This window comes from Cervus canadensis, chromosome 6, assembly GCF_019320065.1.
Source record: "Cervus canadensis isolate Bull #8, Minnesota chromosome 6, ASM1932006v1, whole genome shotgun sequence".
In the NCBI taxonomy this organism is placed as follows: Eukaryota; Metazoa; Chordata; class Mammalia; order Artiodactyla; family Cervidae; genus Cervus; species Cervus canadensis.
In genome coordinates, this window is record NC_057391.1 from 21,057,549 (window position 1) to 21,077,240 (window position 19,692).

The 19,692-nt window shown below is 43.1% G+C and overlaps 1 long non-coding RNA gene and 3 gene segments (V, D, J or C); 1 reads left to right on the forward strand and 3 right to left on the reverse strand.

Moving 5' to 3' along the window:
• LOC122443232 overlaps positions 1 to 19,692 on the reverse strand; it is a 331,145-nt gene that overhangs the window by 206,090 nt on the left and 105,363 nt on the right.
• LOC122443230 overlaps positions 1 to 19,692 on the reverse strand; it is a 180,150-nt gene that overhangs the window by 120,003 nt on the left and 40,455 nt on the right.
• On the forward strand, positions 1,773 to 16,828 carry LOC122443272. 2 transcript variants are annotated; one of them, XR_006269957.1, is made up of 4 exons: positions 1,773 to 2,345; positions 4,192 to 7,341; positions 8,504 to 8,621; positions 16,338 to 16,828. It is a non-coding gene; the product is annotated as an uncharacterized LOC122443272 (long non-coding RNA). The 2 variants fall into 2 exon arrangements; XR_006269956.1 differs by lacking the exon at positions 8,504 to 8,621.
• On the reverse strand, positions 9,984 to 18,641 carry LOC122443234. The segment is given in 3 exon segments: positions 9,984 to 10,467; positions 17,924 to 18,330; positions 18,488 to 18,641. Coding segments are annotated over 3 exon segments (465 nt in total).

The following is a 19,692-nucleotide window of genomic DNA, read 5'->3' on the forward strand; positions in this document are numbered from 1 at the left end:
CAAGAGTCCTCTCCAAGACCACAGTTCAAAAGCATCAATTCTTTGGCCCTCAGCTTTCTTTATAGTCCAACTCTCACATCCATACACGACTACTGGAAAAACCATAGCTTTGACTAGAGCCACTAGAGCCTTTGTTGGCATAAGTAATGCCTCTGCTTTTTAATATGCTGTCTAGGTTTGTCATAGCTTTTCTTCCAAGTAGCAAGCATCTTTTAATTTCATGGCTACAGTTACCATTTGCAGTGATTTTGGAGCATTCCAAAATAAAGTCTGTCACTGTTTCCATTATTTCCCCATCTATTTCCATGAAGCGATCGGACTGGATGCCACGATCTTAGTTTTCTGAATATACATCAAGGTTGTATTGTCACCCTGCTTATTAAACTTATATGCAGAGTATGTCATGAGAAATGCTGGGCTGGATGAAGCACAAGCTGAAATCAAGATTGCTGGGAGAAATATCAATAACCTCAGATATGCAGATGACACCACACTATGGCAGAAAGCAAAGAACTAAAAAGCCTCTTGATAAAAGTGAAAGAGAAGAGTGAAAAAGTTGGCTTAAATCTGAACATTCAGAAAACTAAGATCATGGCATCCAGTCCCATTACTTCATGGCAAATAGATGGGGAAATAATGGAAATAGTGGAACCCACACTGGTCCTCAAAAATGCTGACTGAAATGAAATGATTTCTTCTGTTCATAGGATGTCTGACTTGAAAGTGAGTCACTGTCTACAACACACCAGGAGCACACAGGAACATCAGTAAAGAGAACATTCTCAAGATCACGGCCACAGGAAGGACCTCAGGCCTTGGGATTGTGGCTCTAAAGATAAGTCATATCATTACAGAAACATCTGCTTCCTTCAGACTTACCAGACAGAGGAAGGTTAAGAAAGGCATTACTGACCTTAATACACAAACTGTGCTTCTAGCTTTTCCATTAGTGCACAGTGGTTAGAGGGTGCTGTGAGGCTGAGGTAGTTAATATTTCATTAAATATTTTCAGGGCCAGAGTGCTGCCTGAGGAGCCCCAAGCAAATAAACACAGATGACATAGCAATGGAGAAAGATCTGTTTATTGGCCTCACTGAAAATAGAAGGAAGAAGGAAAGATTTGAGGGTAGTAAGTAGGGACCTTTGCAAGCCTTCTCATCACATTTCAGCTTTCACTTCCCCATAAGCTCAAGCAGAGAGCTGCTTTTCCAGTTCTTCAAGTTGAGTTCTGTGAACTCATACTCTATTTCTTTGAATTTGAACAGACTGCTGTGAGCAGACAGCTGGGTAACCCCAACTCTGCTCACATGACCCTCAGACCAAATACTGTCTACCAGTAGGCTGGGCAGGGTCCTTGGGAGCCCTTGTTTCCCACAGCCTCCTCTAGTGTCAAGGGGCAGTTGTTCTGTAGTGGAGAGACCACTGGATTTAGACTCGGAGAATCTGGGTTTGTACCTGACATCAACACTTACTTGCAAGTCACTTAACTTCACTAAGCCTCAGTTTTTAGACAGTAAAATGGGGATAATGCTGCCTCATTTGGTCTTAAAATAATATGCATGGGTACACTTTGTGACTGACCTATAGGGACACCTACCCTTAGATCATTGTGGAAGATGGGAAGAGTAGGCTTTGCTGTAACCTGTGAGGAGCCAGGGGCTTCCCAGGTGGTCCTAGTGGTCAAGAATGCACCTGCCAATGCAGGAGACATAAGAGGCACAGGTTTTATCCCTGGGCTGGGAAGATCCCCTGGAGGAGGGCATGGCAACCCACTCCAGTATTCTTGCCTGGAGAATCCCATGGACAAAGGATCCTTGTAGACTACAGTCCATAGGGTCGCACAGAATTGGACATAACTGAAGTGACTTAACACGCACACACACAGGCAGAGCCAGAGGAGTTGCACTGTGAGGGCAGCCAGTAGTAAGTCCCTCCTCTCTCACTGTAGTTTCAAGAATCTCCAGGGAGAATCGGCCTTTGCAATTGGGGCCATAAATGGCCAAAAATGGCCTCGGAATATTGGGGCCATAGAAGTCTCCTTGTTGGTATATAAAGTTCAGGGAGCCATCTTGGTTCCTCTGACACTAGTATATCATGAAATTATTAATTTCCCTGCCCCTGTCATTTGGCACTGCAAAATATCGCTCTTTCTAAAAGGAACAAACATCTCTTCTTGCTCCAACAAGACATCTGACTTGATTCCCGAAAAACAAAGTCAAAGGAAAAGAAGAGAGAGAGGAGCCCCATCAGAGTGTCAAGGGGCTGTAGTATCAGAGTGGCATTACGGAGCCACCTTCCAGTTTCGTCTTCTCATCGTCTCTCCCGGGAGTCATTTCATCAGGGAGGTAATTTTTCCATTCACCCAATTATTAGGCAAACATCCACTCACTTCTATGGTGGGCTTGGCTCCTTGAGGGTGACAACATTTCGGGCTCTTCAGGGCTCACCTGGCCCAGGAAGAAGCTGGAGGTTCTGCAGTTCTGAGGCTCCAAGGTGGCTCCTACCCAGGCAGCTGAGTGGCAGGAGATGTGCTGCGTGGCTTCCCTGAGTTCTGAAGAGTCTGCTTCTGGGACTGTCTCCCCGTCCTTCCTTCCTCATCTCACCCTCAGTGCCTCTGGCACTCACCTGTGTGCTGTTGGGCTTGCCTGTGGACAACGCAGAAATGAGCCCGAATCAGCAGATGTTCTGCCCCCAGAAAACAGCCTCACCAGTTTTACAGACAATCTGGGGGCTTTTTCTTTCTCCTGCAAATGGCAGCATCTCCCTCATAGAGTGAGGCCAATATTTTGGCAGGACACATGTACTATTTAGATTCAGACAGCTTTTAATCTTCCTTCCCGCCTAGTTGTGGATGTTCCTTTTATTTTTTGTTGCAGTATATTTATTTTGGATCTTTTATTTATGTACCCAGGGAGCTGCTTCCTAGAAAGGGAGATAGACTTTGCCAAAATGCCCATCTTCCACAGGACCAGGGCCCATAACTGTCACACAGGATTTAACGGAAAATATGATTGCATTGGATTTAATTTTTAGTAGCAGCTAAGTGTCTCCTGTAGTACTCTGCTCATGTCAAGGGCCCTGTAAGTGTCGATGCTATACTAGGGAAAGCACAGCACAAAATAAGCATAATGGGAAGATGGAGTAAGTGGAGCGGGCAATGAAAATTAAATGAGAAAAAGCAAAGTTAAAGCATGAAAGAAGGCTTAATGGGGTATTGTAGAATTAGCTACTGAAAGGACAAAGTAGAATAAACTAAAAATAAAAAGGAAATATCACAGCTTAGACAAGAGGAGGGTAGAGGTAGAGGAAAACTGGAGAGGTAATTAGCACAATCAGCTCCACCTTGATGCAGTGGTTCTCCATCTTGGCCTCACACTGGCATCCTCTGGGGAGTTTTGAAAAATACTGAAGCCTGGGTGCTATCCACAGAGAGTCTGATTTAATTGGTCAGAGATGAGGTCCAGGCATCAGGATGTAAAGAAATCTCCTTAGTTAATTCTGATGTGCAGGTAAGGTTGAAAACCACTGTGTAAGAGAATCATTTAGTAAAACAAAGAATATATCTTATAGTACAGTGAAGGCTTATTATAGTGTTAGCCTTGGGAACAAGCCAAAACCTGTGGCCAGATGTCACCTATGACTGGAACAGTCTGTCAGTCTCATCCTTTTCTCCAGGACCAAGAGAGGACCCTCAATAACTCTCCTCTCTGGTGATGGCTCACTGCCCACCTCCTATGGATCAGAGGGCAGGAGGGCCTGTTGAGGTCAGCTTCAGCTATCTCCTGGTTGCCCTGAACGCCTACAGCAGTGCTGGGCACTAAGTAGGTGTTTAGTAAACAGTTGTTAAGTGCTTTTGTCCTTGTCCTTCTGGGTCCTTCTCTGCCAATTAAAATGGGCAAAGCCTATGATTCTTGGTTCCTCCTCTTCATTCTGCCCTGACCATCAAGATCTAAATTATACCCTACTCGACTTCCTCCTGAGAGGGTGAATTCAGCCAGGAGAGCATGCTGGCTGTAATTTCTTAGGTTGGACAGCACATCACCATGTGTGTGGGGTGGGACACAGCCTGCAGCACCAGACCCACAGGGTCATGGGTTCTTGATGTGTTTCATCATGTTCTCTTTTCCTTCCCTTTCTTGCTCCCACCCTCCCTCCCTGTTTCCTTCCTTGATTCTGTCCTGTAATTCCCAGGCTCACAGCAGAGCACAGTCATCCAAGGGGACCTGCCATAAAGAGTAAAAATGTGTGCAGTGCCCTGAAGTGGCCACGTGGTCTTGGAGGGGGTGAATTACCTTCTGCTCTCCTGAAACTGCTGATTTCACAGTGAAGATTGCTGCCACAGTGACAGCTGTGGGTAGAATGTAAATCTATTGCTGTCTCCGGCACTCCTCTTTCTTTTCCCCTGCCTGCTGGAATCACCGTGGGGGTCTGGTGGTCCTCAGGTGGAACATGGAGAGGCCAGAACAGAGCTGTTCATGCTGATAAGAGGCTAATCCTATGCCTTTGTCGAAAGAAGTCTATTTATAAAATAGCAAACCCCAAACAATAGTAATTTTGTACTTCCATCCAACAATATCCAATAGAGAGGAAAAAGCTGGAAAAACCTGGATTGGGCCCAGAGGTTATTTGTTTTGCAGGCTTGGAATAGAAGCCTGTAAAGCCTCCCCCTCTGTAATATTTCTCTGCACATAAGAAAAAACACCCTGACTCTCCTCCCCTAAAGGGGAGAAAAATATTTTTCTCAAGGTTCTTATTTGGCAGTAGAACTGGGGAACAGGTCAGAGAGAGGGAGAAGATAATTTTTTTTTTCTCCTTTGGAGATGGGAGTTTATGAGACTGTAGAATGTCTGTGTTTCCATGCCTTTAAGGAGCTCCAGTTCTGTAACTTGGGCACCATGTAAAATTAAGCTATTATACATCTTACATCCTCTAACCTGCCAAGGTGCCCAAGGCAGAGGGCAGTGACAGTATTGGGCTCTCCCAGAACCCCAGGGAAATCCCCTGCCTTACCTTCCACAGGGAAGCAAACCAAGCCCTTTATCCTCCAATCAAAGGGAGAGGAAATAGCTGAGGCCTCCCCTGAGGGTGAACTCTTCCCACTCTACCTCAAGCAAGAGACACTGAGATGCCCCTTTTCTCTGGTTGGGACTGTGCTGCCAGAGGAGGCGAAATGCCAAGATGGAGAGGCCTCACTTTCTCTTCCTTGGGAGAAGGATGTGGTGGCCCAGCTGCCAGGACAGGTGTGGCTCCCACAGCCGCCAGCAAACACTTGGGTCATCCATACTTTTTCTGATTGGCCTTCTAGCCCAAACACAGCTCCAGGGTATCTCTTACTTCTTGGGCTCTGAACTAACACATTTTTTTACTTAGTTTTATCACAGGTTGGATGGGAAAAAGGAATGAGACTGAAAGAATGCTAAAACATGCGGTCAGTTCTAAAGATACAGAGCTGAGGAAAAAAATGGAAGGAAAACATGGACACACTCTAGGGTGCTTTGGGGAGGGCAGCTGGGTAGATTAAAAAAAAAGTGGCCAGGAGGTAGCTCTGGGGGCTGGAAAAAGAGACTCTGAAACCAGTGAAGTGGGAAAGTCAGTATGTGAGTGGATGTTGGTCTGACAGCAGCTTGGGTTACCATAACCCTTGTCATGTCCCAGGAACAGCATCCATGCATTTGCTGCTGCCCCCTTGCCATATCCTCTGTAACTCTGACATTCTCCTTGGTTATGTGGGGTTTGTGACGAGTCTCTGGTAGAAAGTGGGCATGGGTATAGGGCCAAGGACTGGGGTAAACACAATGTTATCCATATATCATATTCACCATGGCTGGAGACACAATAGTTACAAGTGGTTGTTTTATGATGACCACAGTGTCGCTGTGTTCAAGTCTAGTTTAGAATGCAGGTGCTGTTATATTAATCATGGAAGTGACAAGTTAAAGGGCTGTTAACACTGAGCTGCATAATGAACACTTGGTATGAGTGAATGAAGAGAATGCTGAGTAGAAATACAAGCTACCCAAGTTGGCAGGGCTTTAATTGCCGAGGAGTCTGAGAGTTTGCACACGTGCGTGACTGAGAAGTGACTGTGAACTGGGACGTTACCAAAGAGAGTGAAGGAAGAAGCATGGGCAGTGAAACAGTCCCGCGCGAGGAAGAACCTCAGCATCCATCAAATGGAAGCAACACTTGAGTGAAATCACGGTCTGTGACAGAGCACACAACATCAATCTAAACTGACCTCAGTGTCCAGGCTGCAGTGAGAAATCGGGGATGCAGGAAAATAAAAGATGCAGAGGGAAGGGCACATGCCAAGAAGATGGGCTGAAGAGCCCAGGGAAAGGGGATTTTTTGCAAGACTCAACTGACAGACAATCATCTATCTCTGTCAGAGGACCTTATTTTCAGACATGCCAGCTCAAGTTCCAGATTGGTGACCCAGAGACTGCGGTGTGCTAGGAGAACTGTTGCTTCCACTCACAATCTGCCGCGTTTGTGTTGACTTACAACGTGGCTGGGGACTCAACTGGACTGCATACTAAATGCCTGGTAGAATTCCTAAAACCGCTGTTGGCCCAGAGAACCCTTTGTTAATAAATATTACAGCACAATCTGTGTTTATTAAGGGAAGTGTGATAGGGAAAGGAAACTAGCAGGAAAAGAAAATAGAGTTTAAAATGCCACGGTAGTTGCAAAATATTTATTTTTATGGAAGAGAGGTAATCCAGATGATTTTCCTCTCATTTTGAAAGACTAAACCCTAAGCTTCAAGCATGTGGAGGCCAAGGACAGATTTTTTTCAGGGCAACCACAATTAGTTAAAGCAGCTTCTGTGTACACACACCAAGGGGCTATGGGGTCATGTCTACATTATAACCAGGGCCTCTCTGTATGGTCATCATGACCCCCAACACACTTTAGCAGATCATCAAGTACAAACAGGCTCTTGGATTTTCTCTAGACAATCCTTAGCTTCCATCAGTCCTCTTTTCTTCTAAATGTATGTGAGACGAGCTGATTTTGATGGGTAGAAGAGGCCTTGGGAAGAGCTCGGAAAAGAACAGGATCAAAATTCAGATGAAGGAACAGAGGTACAGTTGCCACAAGCTATTATAGCAGCTGTTGAAGCATCTTCCTGGAATCCAGGAGGTCTTCCTCTTTTGTCCTCCTCTTTGGTTCTGAATCTAAATCAAGGAATCAGCACTATGTGGTTGAACCCTTGCTCTAGTTGGGTGGGACAGTTTTAGGCCAACCTTTGTCATTTGCTTTTATCTTTTCTTTTCAAAGGAAGGAGCAGATACAAATGGGCCTGACACACCAGCCTTGCCAGATGGGCTGTGGCAGGTAGGCAATTTATTAATATAAAACCTTTGAGGCAGCTCCGGTGACCACAAGGGATGATATTGGCTCCATTTAGCATTTTTAAATTTAAGTATTCACCTCATGTCAAAGTATGTATCTGTGTTCTCTCATCTGAGGTTGTTCATTTGGAAATACAGAAGGATGAGGCATTATTTCTTTAAATAAAATATTCCCTTTCGTTACTGGCTGTGTGTCAGAGATCCCTAAAGCAGAAATTCAGCTCACACATTAAATTCAATAATCATATATTAAACACTTACTATGCAACACCCCGTAGAAACTGGAGATGAAACAGAATTCCTACCCTCAAGGGGTTTATAAATTAGGAGGAGCATAAAGGAAGTTTCTAAACAATCATGGAAAAAGAGAGAAAACATGAAATGACTCAAGAGAGTTAAGTGCAGAGAAAAGAAATAAATTTAAAAAAGAGAGCAAGAGAGAGGTGTAAGAGCTAGGGTGGTTCAACTGGGGGGAGATCTTATCTTCAAAGGGGAGTTTTGCATTGGAGATATTAATTTGGGGGTCTTGACCACGTCTGTGGAATTCAACTCTGTGAGCATAAATGAGATCACCGAGGGGAAGATACAGAAAGGAAGAGGGACCTGGACAAGGGCCCTTGGTGCTCTGTATTCAGAAGTTAGGTAGAAGAGTCTCCAAGGGGACTGAGAAGGAGAGGCCAGTGGTATAGAGGAAAATCAGCAAAGTACAACATCTCAGAAGTTAAGCCTGGAAAGCTCTGCAGCTCAAGAATAGAGATGCAGACAGAGAGAATGGACTTATGGATATGGGGAGGGAAGGGGAGGGTGGGATGAACTGAGAGAGTATCACTGACATATATACACTACTGTGTGTAAAATAGCTAGTGGAAAGCTACTCCGTAAGGCAGGGAGCTCAGTTCAGTGCTCTGTGATGACCTAGATGAGGGACGGGGCTGGTGGTGGGAGGGAGGTCCAAGAGGGAGGGGACATATGTATGGTTGATTCACTTCTTTGTACAGCGGAAACAAACACAACATTGTAAAACAATTATATTCCAATAAAAAGAAAAAAAAATGGATGGCCAGTGGTAAAGTACACAGGTGAGAGGTTGTATAGTTGTTGGCTATTCCTTTCTCTGCTTTATGTCTGTCTCCTCTTATCTTAAGGAGGGCAAGGCCCCTGTTTAGCTCAAACATGTACTCAAACACGTCTGGCGTGGCATTTGGCACAGAAAGGACTCAAGATATATTTCATGCATAAAGGAAGAATTAAAGCCGGCCCAAGGTATGTGTAGATGGTGACTGCAGCCATGAAATTAAAAGACGCTTACTCCTCGGAAGGAAAGTTATGACCAACCTAGATAGCATAATAAAAAGCAGAGACATTACTTTGCCAACAAAGGTCCGTCTGGTCAAGGCTATGGTTTTTCCAGTGGTCATGTATGGATGTGAGAGTTGGACTGTGAAGAAAGCTGAGCGCTGAAAAAATTGATGCTTTTGAACTGTGGTGTTGGAGAAGACTCTTGAGAGTCCCTTGGACTGCAAGGAGATCCAACCAGTCCATCCTGAAGGAGATAAGTCCTGGGTGTTCATTGGAAGGACTGATGCTGAAGCTGAAACTCCAATACTTTGGCCACCTGATGTGAAGAGTTGACTCATTGGAAAAGACTCTGATGCTGGGAGGGATTGGGGGTAGGAGGAGAAGGGGATGACAGAGGATGAGATGGCTGGATGGCATCACTGACTCGATAGGCATGAGTTTAAGTAAACTCTGGGAGTTTGTGATGGACAGGGAGGCCTGGCGTGCTGCGATTCATGGGGTCGCAAAGAGTCGGACACAACTGAGCGACTGAACTGAACTGAACTGAAGGTGTGTGTGCTTAGGCAGGCAAAAAAATAGTATCTGAATAGCATCTTCGTATTCCTAACATGGAGTAAGATTTTAGCAAGAATGCAGGCCTCCTTTTGGAGGCCTGTACAGAGCCACCGGCTTCAGGCATAACCCCTCTCATCATCACTAATCCTTCAATCTGGATGCCCAGGAATAAGAAAACAGTAAGAATCCACTGGGTGATTCTCCGATAATCTTTGAGAGCAGTGTTAGCCACTAGCCTTTCCCTTCTCCAGGTGATCTTCCCAACCCAGGGATTGAACCCAGGTCTCCTGCATTGCAGGTGGATTCTTTACTATCTGAGCCACAACGGAAGCCCAAGAATACTGGAGTGTGTAGCCTATCCCTTCTCCAGCTGATGTTCCTGATCTAGGAAATGAACCAGGGTCTCCTGCATTGCAGGCAGATTCTTTACCAAATGAGCTATCAGGAAGCCCACTAGAATCTCACGAGATATTAATGGTTGTGCCATTATAGAAAGCATTCTCTGAACCTGGTTCTGGCTACGTAGGCATCTTTACAGTAGGAGTTCTCAGAGCACATAACATGCTAAGAAATAATTGTGAATGCTAATAGAGATCTATTAAGGTAGAGCATTTGCCAAACTTATTTGACTATGGGATTTTTTTAAATTGCTTAATAACCGTTAACATCTTGAGGGATAGTGACATTCTAAAGAACAATTTGGCAAGCGTGGTCTCTGAGTTTTTCTAAGAAGAAAAAAATATCAAATTCATTTTTTAAAAAATTTGTTTATTTTTTAATTGAAGGATAATTGCTTTACAGAATTTTATTGGTTACTGCCAAACATCAACACGAATCAGCCATAGGTATATATATGTCAAAATCCTTTTTAATTGATGTGGGAAAAAGTCTCCATGTTGGATATGAATGACATGGATGGAGTCAAAGGGTGTGGTAGGTTGTATCATTATTATTGTATTCACTTATATTCACAAGTATTTGATCCTCCCTTTTATTTGAAAAAGATGAATTCCTGCATGTTGCTTCATTTCCTATGGTGCCTTCTGAGGGAGGGGTACGAGTTCCTGCCCAGCTGAGTTTGAGTGTGGCCCAAAGGCTTTGATCAATGAACATGGGTGGACATAATGTATGTCATGTCCAAGCAGATGCTCTGAGGAGCACTCTGCCAGAGTTTCTGCCAGCAGCTCTTTTTTTCTTCTTCCTCTGTCATGAGAACAATGTGTCCCAAATAGTGAGTTATCTTTCAGTTTGGATTCTGGAATGAGAAGATGCAGGGAGCAGAGCTTAGCAGGCATCTTGAAGCCACCAACTTGTTGTAAAAGTAGGAATAACAGAAAAAATGTTTAAGCTATTGTCATATTGGTGCTGTTTGTTACTGTAGCAGAGTTGACAAATACAAAGAGGGAAATATGGAAGGCTGCTATAAATATGAGTTTCTTTCCTGAGCTCCCAGAAGAGAGACCATCCTGGAGAAGAAGCAGAAAACACAGTGGCTCAGTTTGTAGCTGAATTTTTTTATACTTCACTGGAGAAAAGTTAGGCTTTTGCTCTGGTGAGAAACAACTCTATAAAATGAGATGACTCCATCAGCTTAGATAGAGATTTGTAGACTTAGTGTAGACTACAGATGCTGACATATCTAAGAGGAAATCTCAATATTTCAAACTGAATGAAGGAAGTCAAAGGACACACAGAAGCGAATGTTCATAACTAGTCCTACTGGCACTATTTGCCTCCCTGTAGAGTGCGTTGGGCTTCCCTGGTGTCTCAGTTACTTTCTCTTTTTTGACATTTAAATTACATTGTTAAGGTGAATAAAGATAATTGATAGTTTTGCATTAAATTATTATAAATTAAATAAAATCAGATGGATATGCAAAGCAAAAGTGCACATATTTATTATTCTTAGCATTTCATTAATTTACAAAAACTGGTTCAAAGTTTAAATAACTGAACTAATGACAATTTTATTTACTACATCCATGTAAATCCAGAAGTAATATCAAGTTTCTGCATTACTTTCCTAACAGTCTCTCCACATTTCCTCATAGTTCCCATTAGCAGGATGGGTGTGCCCCATATCACCAAATTCTGGGAAATCTCTGAGGTTTGGGAAGGCTCTTCAATAAGAACAAAAAGTTGGAAAGGGTGACCATTATCCAAGGAAATAATGTTCTTTCCCTCCCCCTTTCCTCTTTGCTTTTCTTAAATCTTTATCTCCTCAACCCATACCATTCCCATTTAGCTGGTCTGTTCTGTGGTGTGCACAGCAGTGGTACTTTGGAAATCTCTAAGCTTTGCTTGGCAGGGAATTTGCTGCATCTGTGGTTAAAGAGCCCCTGTGAAAGCTCTGATAGACATTAGCTTTCCCACAAAAAGAGACTGATTGTGTCTAGCCTAAGTTCAGTAAATTTCCATCTGTTTTCAGTATGTTTGTTTGTTTAAATTGTAGGTATCATACAGCCAAAGGTACGTGTGTGTGCGCGCATGCGTATATATACTTAGCTATCAAGGATTTTCATCTTTCTTCCTGGATCATCTTCAGGTCATCTTGGTCATCTTCCAAGCATATATTGCTTCAAAGAAGTAGTGTTTTCTCTGTTAGGAGCTCACCTCACTTCCTATGAGAAGCCATCCCCAGCTCTAGGCCATCACTTCCCTCTCTATGTTCTCACAGCTGTGTGCTCCTTCCTCTGTTAATGTCTTTAATTTCTTGTCTGTTTCTCCCACTAGGAAGAACACCTTGAGGACAGGAATTGAGCCTTAGTGGTTTCTAATGCTCAGCATGTGGCACAGCACCAGGAATATTGTGCGTGCTCAGTACATGTTTGAGGGATGAGGGTATCCATCCCTGTAATTATAGACTTGTGTATTTTAATAATATAGCTACTGAAAATACCCATCCGAGATCCAAAACACCAAAAAGGCTCATTAGAAGCCCAGCCAGGAGTCACTGAGAAGATAATCATCTTCATAATCATATTGGCCCCTCTGATTTCTCATAGCTGGCCAGTTTCTCTGGACAGATTTTGTTTACCTGTCCCAGGTCCCTGTGTGGGAACTGGCTCAAATATACAGAGGATAGATCCTCTGACCATCTCAGTTGTCCAGTATGCCCTGAAATAGGCTCTTGAGTACATCAGACAACTAGAGAAAGGATGGAAATCACTGGTTTCTGAGAACACTTGGTCTGTAGCACAGGGTGACTCTGGAGACTTCAAGATCACCCCAAAGTGAGAATATAGCAAGGCTTGGGACCTACCTGCAGCCCAGAGTCAGTGATGATCACCAAATTTTGGGAAATTCTGGAATCTAGGAGAGTCATCCAATTATTCATAGAAATTTATTTTTGCAATTTGTCAGGTTTAAGACAAGCAAGAGCAGATAGATTCCTCGGTGTCTCAGAGCTTTCAAACTAATGAGAAACTAAACGTTAATTAAATTAGTGAAATATATTGCAGACAGAAATATGAATGCATACTTAAAACCCCAAATCTGAACTTGCTGGGACATCTCGACACATATGAAGAACTGGTGTGTAAACTTTGATCCAAAAGATGAATAGGAGTTAAATAAGTGATGAGGAAACAGAAGAAGTATTCCATAAGGAGGAAACACTATGTGCAAATGTCCTGGGGTGGAAGGATACCTGGTGCATTTAAGCAACTGGAGGAAGACCTCTTTGACAGGAACATGAAAAATGGAAGGAGAGAAGGTGAGAGGTACTGGAAGTAGAGATTAGAAGAGGTCAAATTGTGCAGAATCTTAGAGGTCTCTTTAAGGATTTTGGTCTTTTGCATATAAGCAATGGGAAGTAATTTAGAGGATTTTAAATCAGGGATCTGACATGACTGTGATTGTATTTTGAATGGATCACATTGGCTGTAGGGAGGATATGTTGAAAGGTCCCAGAGACCAGGTAGCTTGTTCAAAAGGCTGATGAAACATTTCAAGAGAAAATGGTAGTTTGGATCCAGGTGTTAGTGGTGGAGGATGAAAAGAAGTGTATGGATTTGAGATGATATGTAACATAGGAAACCTTGGGAAAGGATCATATTTAAAGCCACGTTCTTGACCTAAGTCTTGGAGTTCTGCTGAGGTAATTTTGAAGCATCTACATGAATATGCTAAAAAATCAGTATACATAGAATGAATACAGCTCAGGTGAATACATACTTCATGTATTCACAGTCAACTCGTATTTATTAACTACTCACTATATGGTAGTCATTGTACTGAGAATTGTATGGAACAGAAAAATATATTGAACTTGGATTCTTTTCTTGAAAGAGTTCAGAATGTATGAGACAGTAATAAGGAATGGTTGAGAGTATTTGGTATTAAGAAATGAGGATTTGGAGGTTGGATGTGATAGCTGTCTTCAAATAGTTGAGAATATGAGGGTTGAACTTAGTGTTCACAATGTGTAACAAACACCAACATAATAAAGTTACAGGGAGGCAGACTTTGATCTGCAATAAGAAGTGATTTTTTAATGTAAGGACTATCACTGAAAATACTTGAGACTGAAAGATCGTTTACTCAATCAATATTTAATGAACATGTAAATTGAATGGAGAGATTCCTACTTGACCTTTAAGATCCCTTCCGGCTTTCAAATTCAACGATTCTAATTTTCTGTTTAAACTCTTAATTGTTTAGGATGAAGGTCACATCTTGGATTTCCTTGAGTCCATTTCCTCACTCCGCCCCTTCCTATATCTTCCCTGGGCACTTTCAGGATTCTGTAATGAGTCATTTCTTTAAGGTTGTGACACCTCATGATAGAAATGACATTCTCTTTCTTGGTTTGATGCAGAGGAAGAAGTGTACTCTGATTTTCTTTTTTTCCCCTCTTGCCTCTTACTCCATACTATGGCTTCAGGATATTGAATGACTTGTTTGTAAGTGCAGCCAATGGAGGCCACTGTTCTTGGACATAAGGTACCTTCTTTTTTTCCTCTTTCTTACACGGTAACTTCTTGCACCTTTTGAGCCATCAGGGCCTTCATTTCCAGCCACACAGGATGCCCAGGGACTCTCTTGCTTGGGAACCTGGTGGAAGTGGCATGCTTATTGTCACCCCCTGACAGCTGACCTCAGAGACTTTTTCACACACTCTGGGATTTCTCTTTACTGTTCTGAACTCTTTCAAGTGAGCCATTTTCATGCTGGATAACAATCAAAGAAAGCAGGATAATAGGGATAACAATAAAATAAATTTATTCAACCCTCAATCATCTCTACCAATGCAGTAGGGAAGAACTAGGACAATACAAAAATATTGGCTGACGTTCATATCACTCATTTGGCTCTGGGATTTCGGCAGAAACACTTGGTCCATGCTCATACTATATTAGAGCTTTTGGTGGCCCTATCTCCACCCACGTCTGAGGCTTCAAGTATTACGTAAAAGGCTTTCTTATCTGCCTCCTGGTAAGTTCAGGGATTTCTCCAGGCCTTTACTTTTAATTCTTGTCTGATTTGTTTTTTCATTGTTTTCTGCAGATTGTTACTGGGCAGTCTGCTTGCTTTCCCCTCAAATGTCCCTTTTCCTTGGCTCCAGGCTGTTTTTCATGCTCACCCCATTCCCGTTTTGGATTCTGAGTTATCTCATCCCAATATGGGCCAGAACTTCATGTTTTCGTCCATCCTGCAGGAGGAACGGACAACTGGAGACATGTGGTCTTATCTTCCATCCCTTTTCTTCCCCATCAGACTTAATCAGACACTAATGATTCATGTGTTTTTTTTATTTATTTTTTTTCTGATTTGATTTTGAGTTGAAGGTGTGTAACACAAGGTCCTGGGTTGCAGTAGATAATCCAGGAAGGTCACATGGTGTGTTAAAGAGTACACTGACTCAATAAATATTAATTCATTTCCTTATCTGCTTGTGGATAAATGAGAAATGGTCATACCTAGAATTTATGTAATGCCTTCTTCCAAGGAGCATACAAGGACACAATAGCACCTCAGTGAGACCATTTATTATATTAGTAACACAAATAATCTGTAACCTGATTTGAGGATGACTGATTGCTTATTGTGAGTCTCACACCTGGCTGCACATCAGAGTCCCTTCAGGAGCTTTTTACAAAAATAGATTCTTGGGTGACATTAGTGAAAAATTGATTTATATGTCTCCATGAAATTTTTCAATAATGACGGGTTCCTTAGACCAGTGGTTCTCAAACCTTAATATGCTTATAATTCATCTAGGGAATCTTAATAAAATGCAGTCTGATTCAGTAGACCTAGAGTGGACCTGAGATTCTACATTCTGACAAACCTCTAGGTGATGCTGATGATGTTGGTCCAGAGACCAAATTTGGAACAGGAGGTCTTAGACCAGAGAGGGGAAGAGAAGAGGACAGGGAGGGGAGGCTGAAGTACCTGGGAGCTAGAGCTCTATGCTCACACCAATGCAATCAAAATCTCCAGATACATTCCAGACATTGGTATATTCAAAGAGTTTCCCAAGTAAGTCAAATATGCAGTTGGAATTAAAAACTGTTGTTCAAGAGATTCTTTGATCATATCTAGTGCCCATTTCTCTGTCATCAGGGCAGAAGAACTTGGAGATATCCAACAGTTCTTTTTCTGCTTATATCAGAATTTCTCAGACATGTCCTTGGACCACCTGCATCATAATCGCCCAGGGTCCTTGTTATAAATACATGTTCCTAGGCCTGCCCCCAGATACGCTGAATTAGAATCTTTGTAGATTGGGTTCAGAATTGGATTGGAAACAATCTCTCTTAGTGCTTTGCCTACACAATAAAGTTTGAGAAAATCTGGCTTATAAGATAAAATCAAATCTCTTTGGTCATGTAGCCAGGAGGGTTTAAACAAGTTGGTCTCAAGCAGAGCTTTCGCTCTCTCTTTTCCAGCTCTGTGGCATTAATCCCTGGTGGGAGGAAGCCTCTGATGCAGCCCCCAATGAGCCCTACTTCCTGGTATTCATTCATGCTCTCACATAATCTCCTTCCTTCGAGTATGGGCTGCACTTACTGACTCATTTCTACTAAATGATATATGGCAGATGCAATGGAATGCTGCTGCTAAGATTGTTTCCAAAAGACTGTGCCTTCCATCTTGGATGCTCTCTCTCCTTTGCTGTAGGGAAGTAAGTACCATGCTATGATGGAACCTGTGGAGGAGTCTACCTGAGGACTCAAGTTCTGCCAACATCCACATGAATGAACCTGAAAGTGGATTCTCTTCCAGCTGATGCTTGAGATGACCGCAGCCTGATGAGAGACCCTGGAGGACCCAGCTAAGACACACCTGGATTCTTGACCCATATAAACTGTGAGATAATAAATGCTTTGAACCTTTCCAAGTGTTGTGGTAATTCATTATATAAAGGTAGATACCCAGTGCACTCGCCTTGAAATAGCCTTCTTCCTCCTTCCCACTTATCCAAGTCCCAACTCGTTCAAACCTTAGCTGTCCTAGGAAACTTTTCTCATACCGATTGTCCTTTCATGAACTCCTGGAACACTGCATGTGAAGTCGCAGCACTCACTGTTAGATTGTACTTGCTAGTATTTTTTTAATCATTTATTCATCTCTCTAGTTTTAATTTCTAATGATGTCTTTTAAAATAAGTTATAAATCCACTTATGAGAATACAGCTTAAAGTAGACGTTAACACAGAACTCTTTCTATTCCCATGACCTATACCAATATTATAAACACAGTAAGTGCCCTGTAACTAAATGTGTGATGAAGGTAACATTGGAAAGAATATTGGGAAGAAGGCGTGAGGAAAGTTGTAGTTTTCACATTCACATCTACTCTGTATCCTATTGCCTGACTTTTAACCTTATGTATACAGAGGATTCCAGACAGATAGATACTTGAGCAGAAAAACAAAGAGATGGCTATAAGGCCAATAGGATGAAAGCACTCCCTTGATGATTATGAAATGTTTGTGTCTTTAATCCCTCCTGCCCATCATTTAGCTCCGTGGTGCCTCCAGGCCTTGACTTCCTCTAGTTCCAGACACTTCAGTCTCTTCCATTTCAACTTGTGACTCAGGGATCTATTTTTTTAAAAATTCAGTTGATTTATGACCACTTCAGAAATCTCACATTGCCACAAATATTTGTCTCCAAAGTATCTCTTGGCAACCCACATAACAGAAGGCCATGTGTTATCCCTCCCTGCATTCCCCATGGGTCCCCTGGGCTCCTCTGTCGCTAAGGGAAGATATAAAACATTCACTATCTGAAATAGTTAGGGAGCATCTCAGAAAATGACTGTAGTCATCCTTCATCACAGACTAGGAGTTAAAGCTATCTCTAGTAGCTTTGGAAATTTTGATTAGGATGGTAATGGAAAACCATCATTGCTTTATCTGGTTTATGCACACAAAGGCTTTCATGATAAAGACTCTGGGATGAGCTACAGCAAGCACTCCCTAGAGAAGAAATATGTTCATCTCAGCCTCTCCACAATGAGAGGAATTTCTCAGTATTGAAAGCTGTTTTTTTTTTTTTTTACCCCCAGTCTTTTCTCAGGAGTCTGTGAGAGAGAAGCAGGGTCCCCTTGGTCTCCCTGTACAAACCCTAACAGACTTTTCTGCCCACTTTGGCTGATAAAGAAAGTTTCTCTCCACCAACTACAAAGCTAAGGCCCCAGCTCAACTCCTGACTCTCTTATCAGATGTTCCTGTTGAGGTTGTAAAGTGGGTGGTGCATCACCTCAGGGGTGGTTTGCATTTTAGCCAAAGATGGTCTCTCGTCGGATCTGCTGCCTTGGTTTGACTCGGGGAGATTTGAGGCGATCAGAATCAGGACTGTAGCAATGTGGATGTCGGATCCACAGTAGTAAGTTCCAACATCTTTTATTGTTGCTTTTTGAATGTTGAGTACGTATTGATTTTTTGAAGTATCAATTTTCCCTTTGAAATTACCCCTTACATTTTCATTAGAATTATTGCTTAGTCTGTATACTAAAATTAAGACGTTATTCTCATTCCTCTTATACCAACTCATCTGATAGTTCTTCCAGTTCCCTCCAGTTACATTGCAACGGAAGGTGGCAGGCTCCCCAAGGAGGACAGTCAGAGTTTTGGTCTCTGATTCCAAAATTACATCCAAAGAGACCCCTGAAAGGGAAAGCCCTGAGTTAGAGAGGCCTCAGAGAAGTCCCTCCATCCCACGGGGAAGAGTGTCAGAGCCAGGCTCAGCAACACTCTCCCTTTGACCCCAGCAAACTGTTCCTGACTTTCCTGAAGAATAAAAGGCCCATCAGCTTGTCCTTACCTGCCCAGCAGATGGCCAGGTGGAAGAGGGCACAGGTCCACAGCATGGCTTTATGGGGATGACTCTGCGGTGTGCTGGTCCCCTGCCTGTCCCTGCCCAGATCAGCTGCTGTCTAGCCATGGGACGTTTTGTCCGTTGTAAGGGTGGCTGGGGGTTAGCCACTTCCTCAGAGAGAGAGCGACAGGCTTGCAAGACCACAGGTTAGGCTGTTTTTTCAACAAACATGGGCTAATGACATCACAGGTCAGGTACTACTTGGGAGATGTAAGAGCAAACTTCTGACATAAGGATGTAAAAGTCTGCCTTGAGAGCGCTCAGCTTTTTGGGGAGACAGACACAGAGCAATTGCAAAAGAGTATGAAATGCTATTTTTTTTTTTTAAAGGTGGATCCAAAGCACTCCAGGAGCACAGAAAAAGAGCTGCTTCTGCTTGGGATACTCAGAAGGGGTAACTGTGAACTGAGCCCGGGGAGTTGGGAGGAGGCCCTGTCAGGAAAGCATTTCCAGGAGCTGGAGGCGGAAAGGGCGGGGTGGGCAGGAGCTAGCCGGCCTGCCAGTTGTTGTCCTGCCTCCACTCAGAGTCTGTGCAGCTCCCAATTTCCCCTCTGCTCGTAGCCACCCCTGCCTCAGGTGAAGCTTTCTTCCCCGGTTGACAGCAATTACGCTACTATCCAAAAGGCCTTCCTGCTTCCAGAATCCTTCCCTGTTTCATCCATTCTCCATGCAGGCCTCACACTAAGTTTTTGTTCAGACCAAAGGGGACCAGGTCACACCTCTGCTGAAACTCCTATTCACTCCCCTTGGCTTTTAGGGGAATGTGAAGATCCTATGTCATGGCCACGTGATCTCCTGATCTTCTTCCCTCTCCAGTCTCACTTTGGGCCACTCGTCTGCTTGAACTTAGTACTTCTGCTGCACAAAAAGGACTTGCAGGTTTGAAAATGTATTTTAGTCCTCACACGCCCAGTTTTTGCAGTGGCTACTCTTTCTTCCTGAAAAAACTGTACCTTCCTTCTCCACTCCCACCTCACCCAGGGGAGGGGTCCCCCAGGGCTCCTTGAACTTGTTGGGTCACGGCACTTATCACCTTTATTATAACTATCTGATAATTTGTTTGTTTTCTGCATTGGACTTTAAGATTCTTTAGGACAAAGATAGCATCTTTGTATTTGCATTCTCAGTGTCCAACAGAGAGCTTATCAATA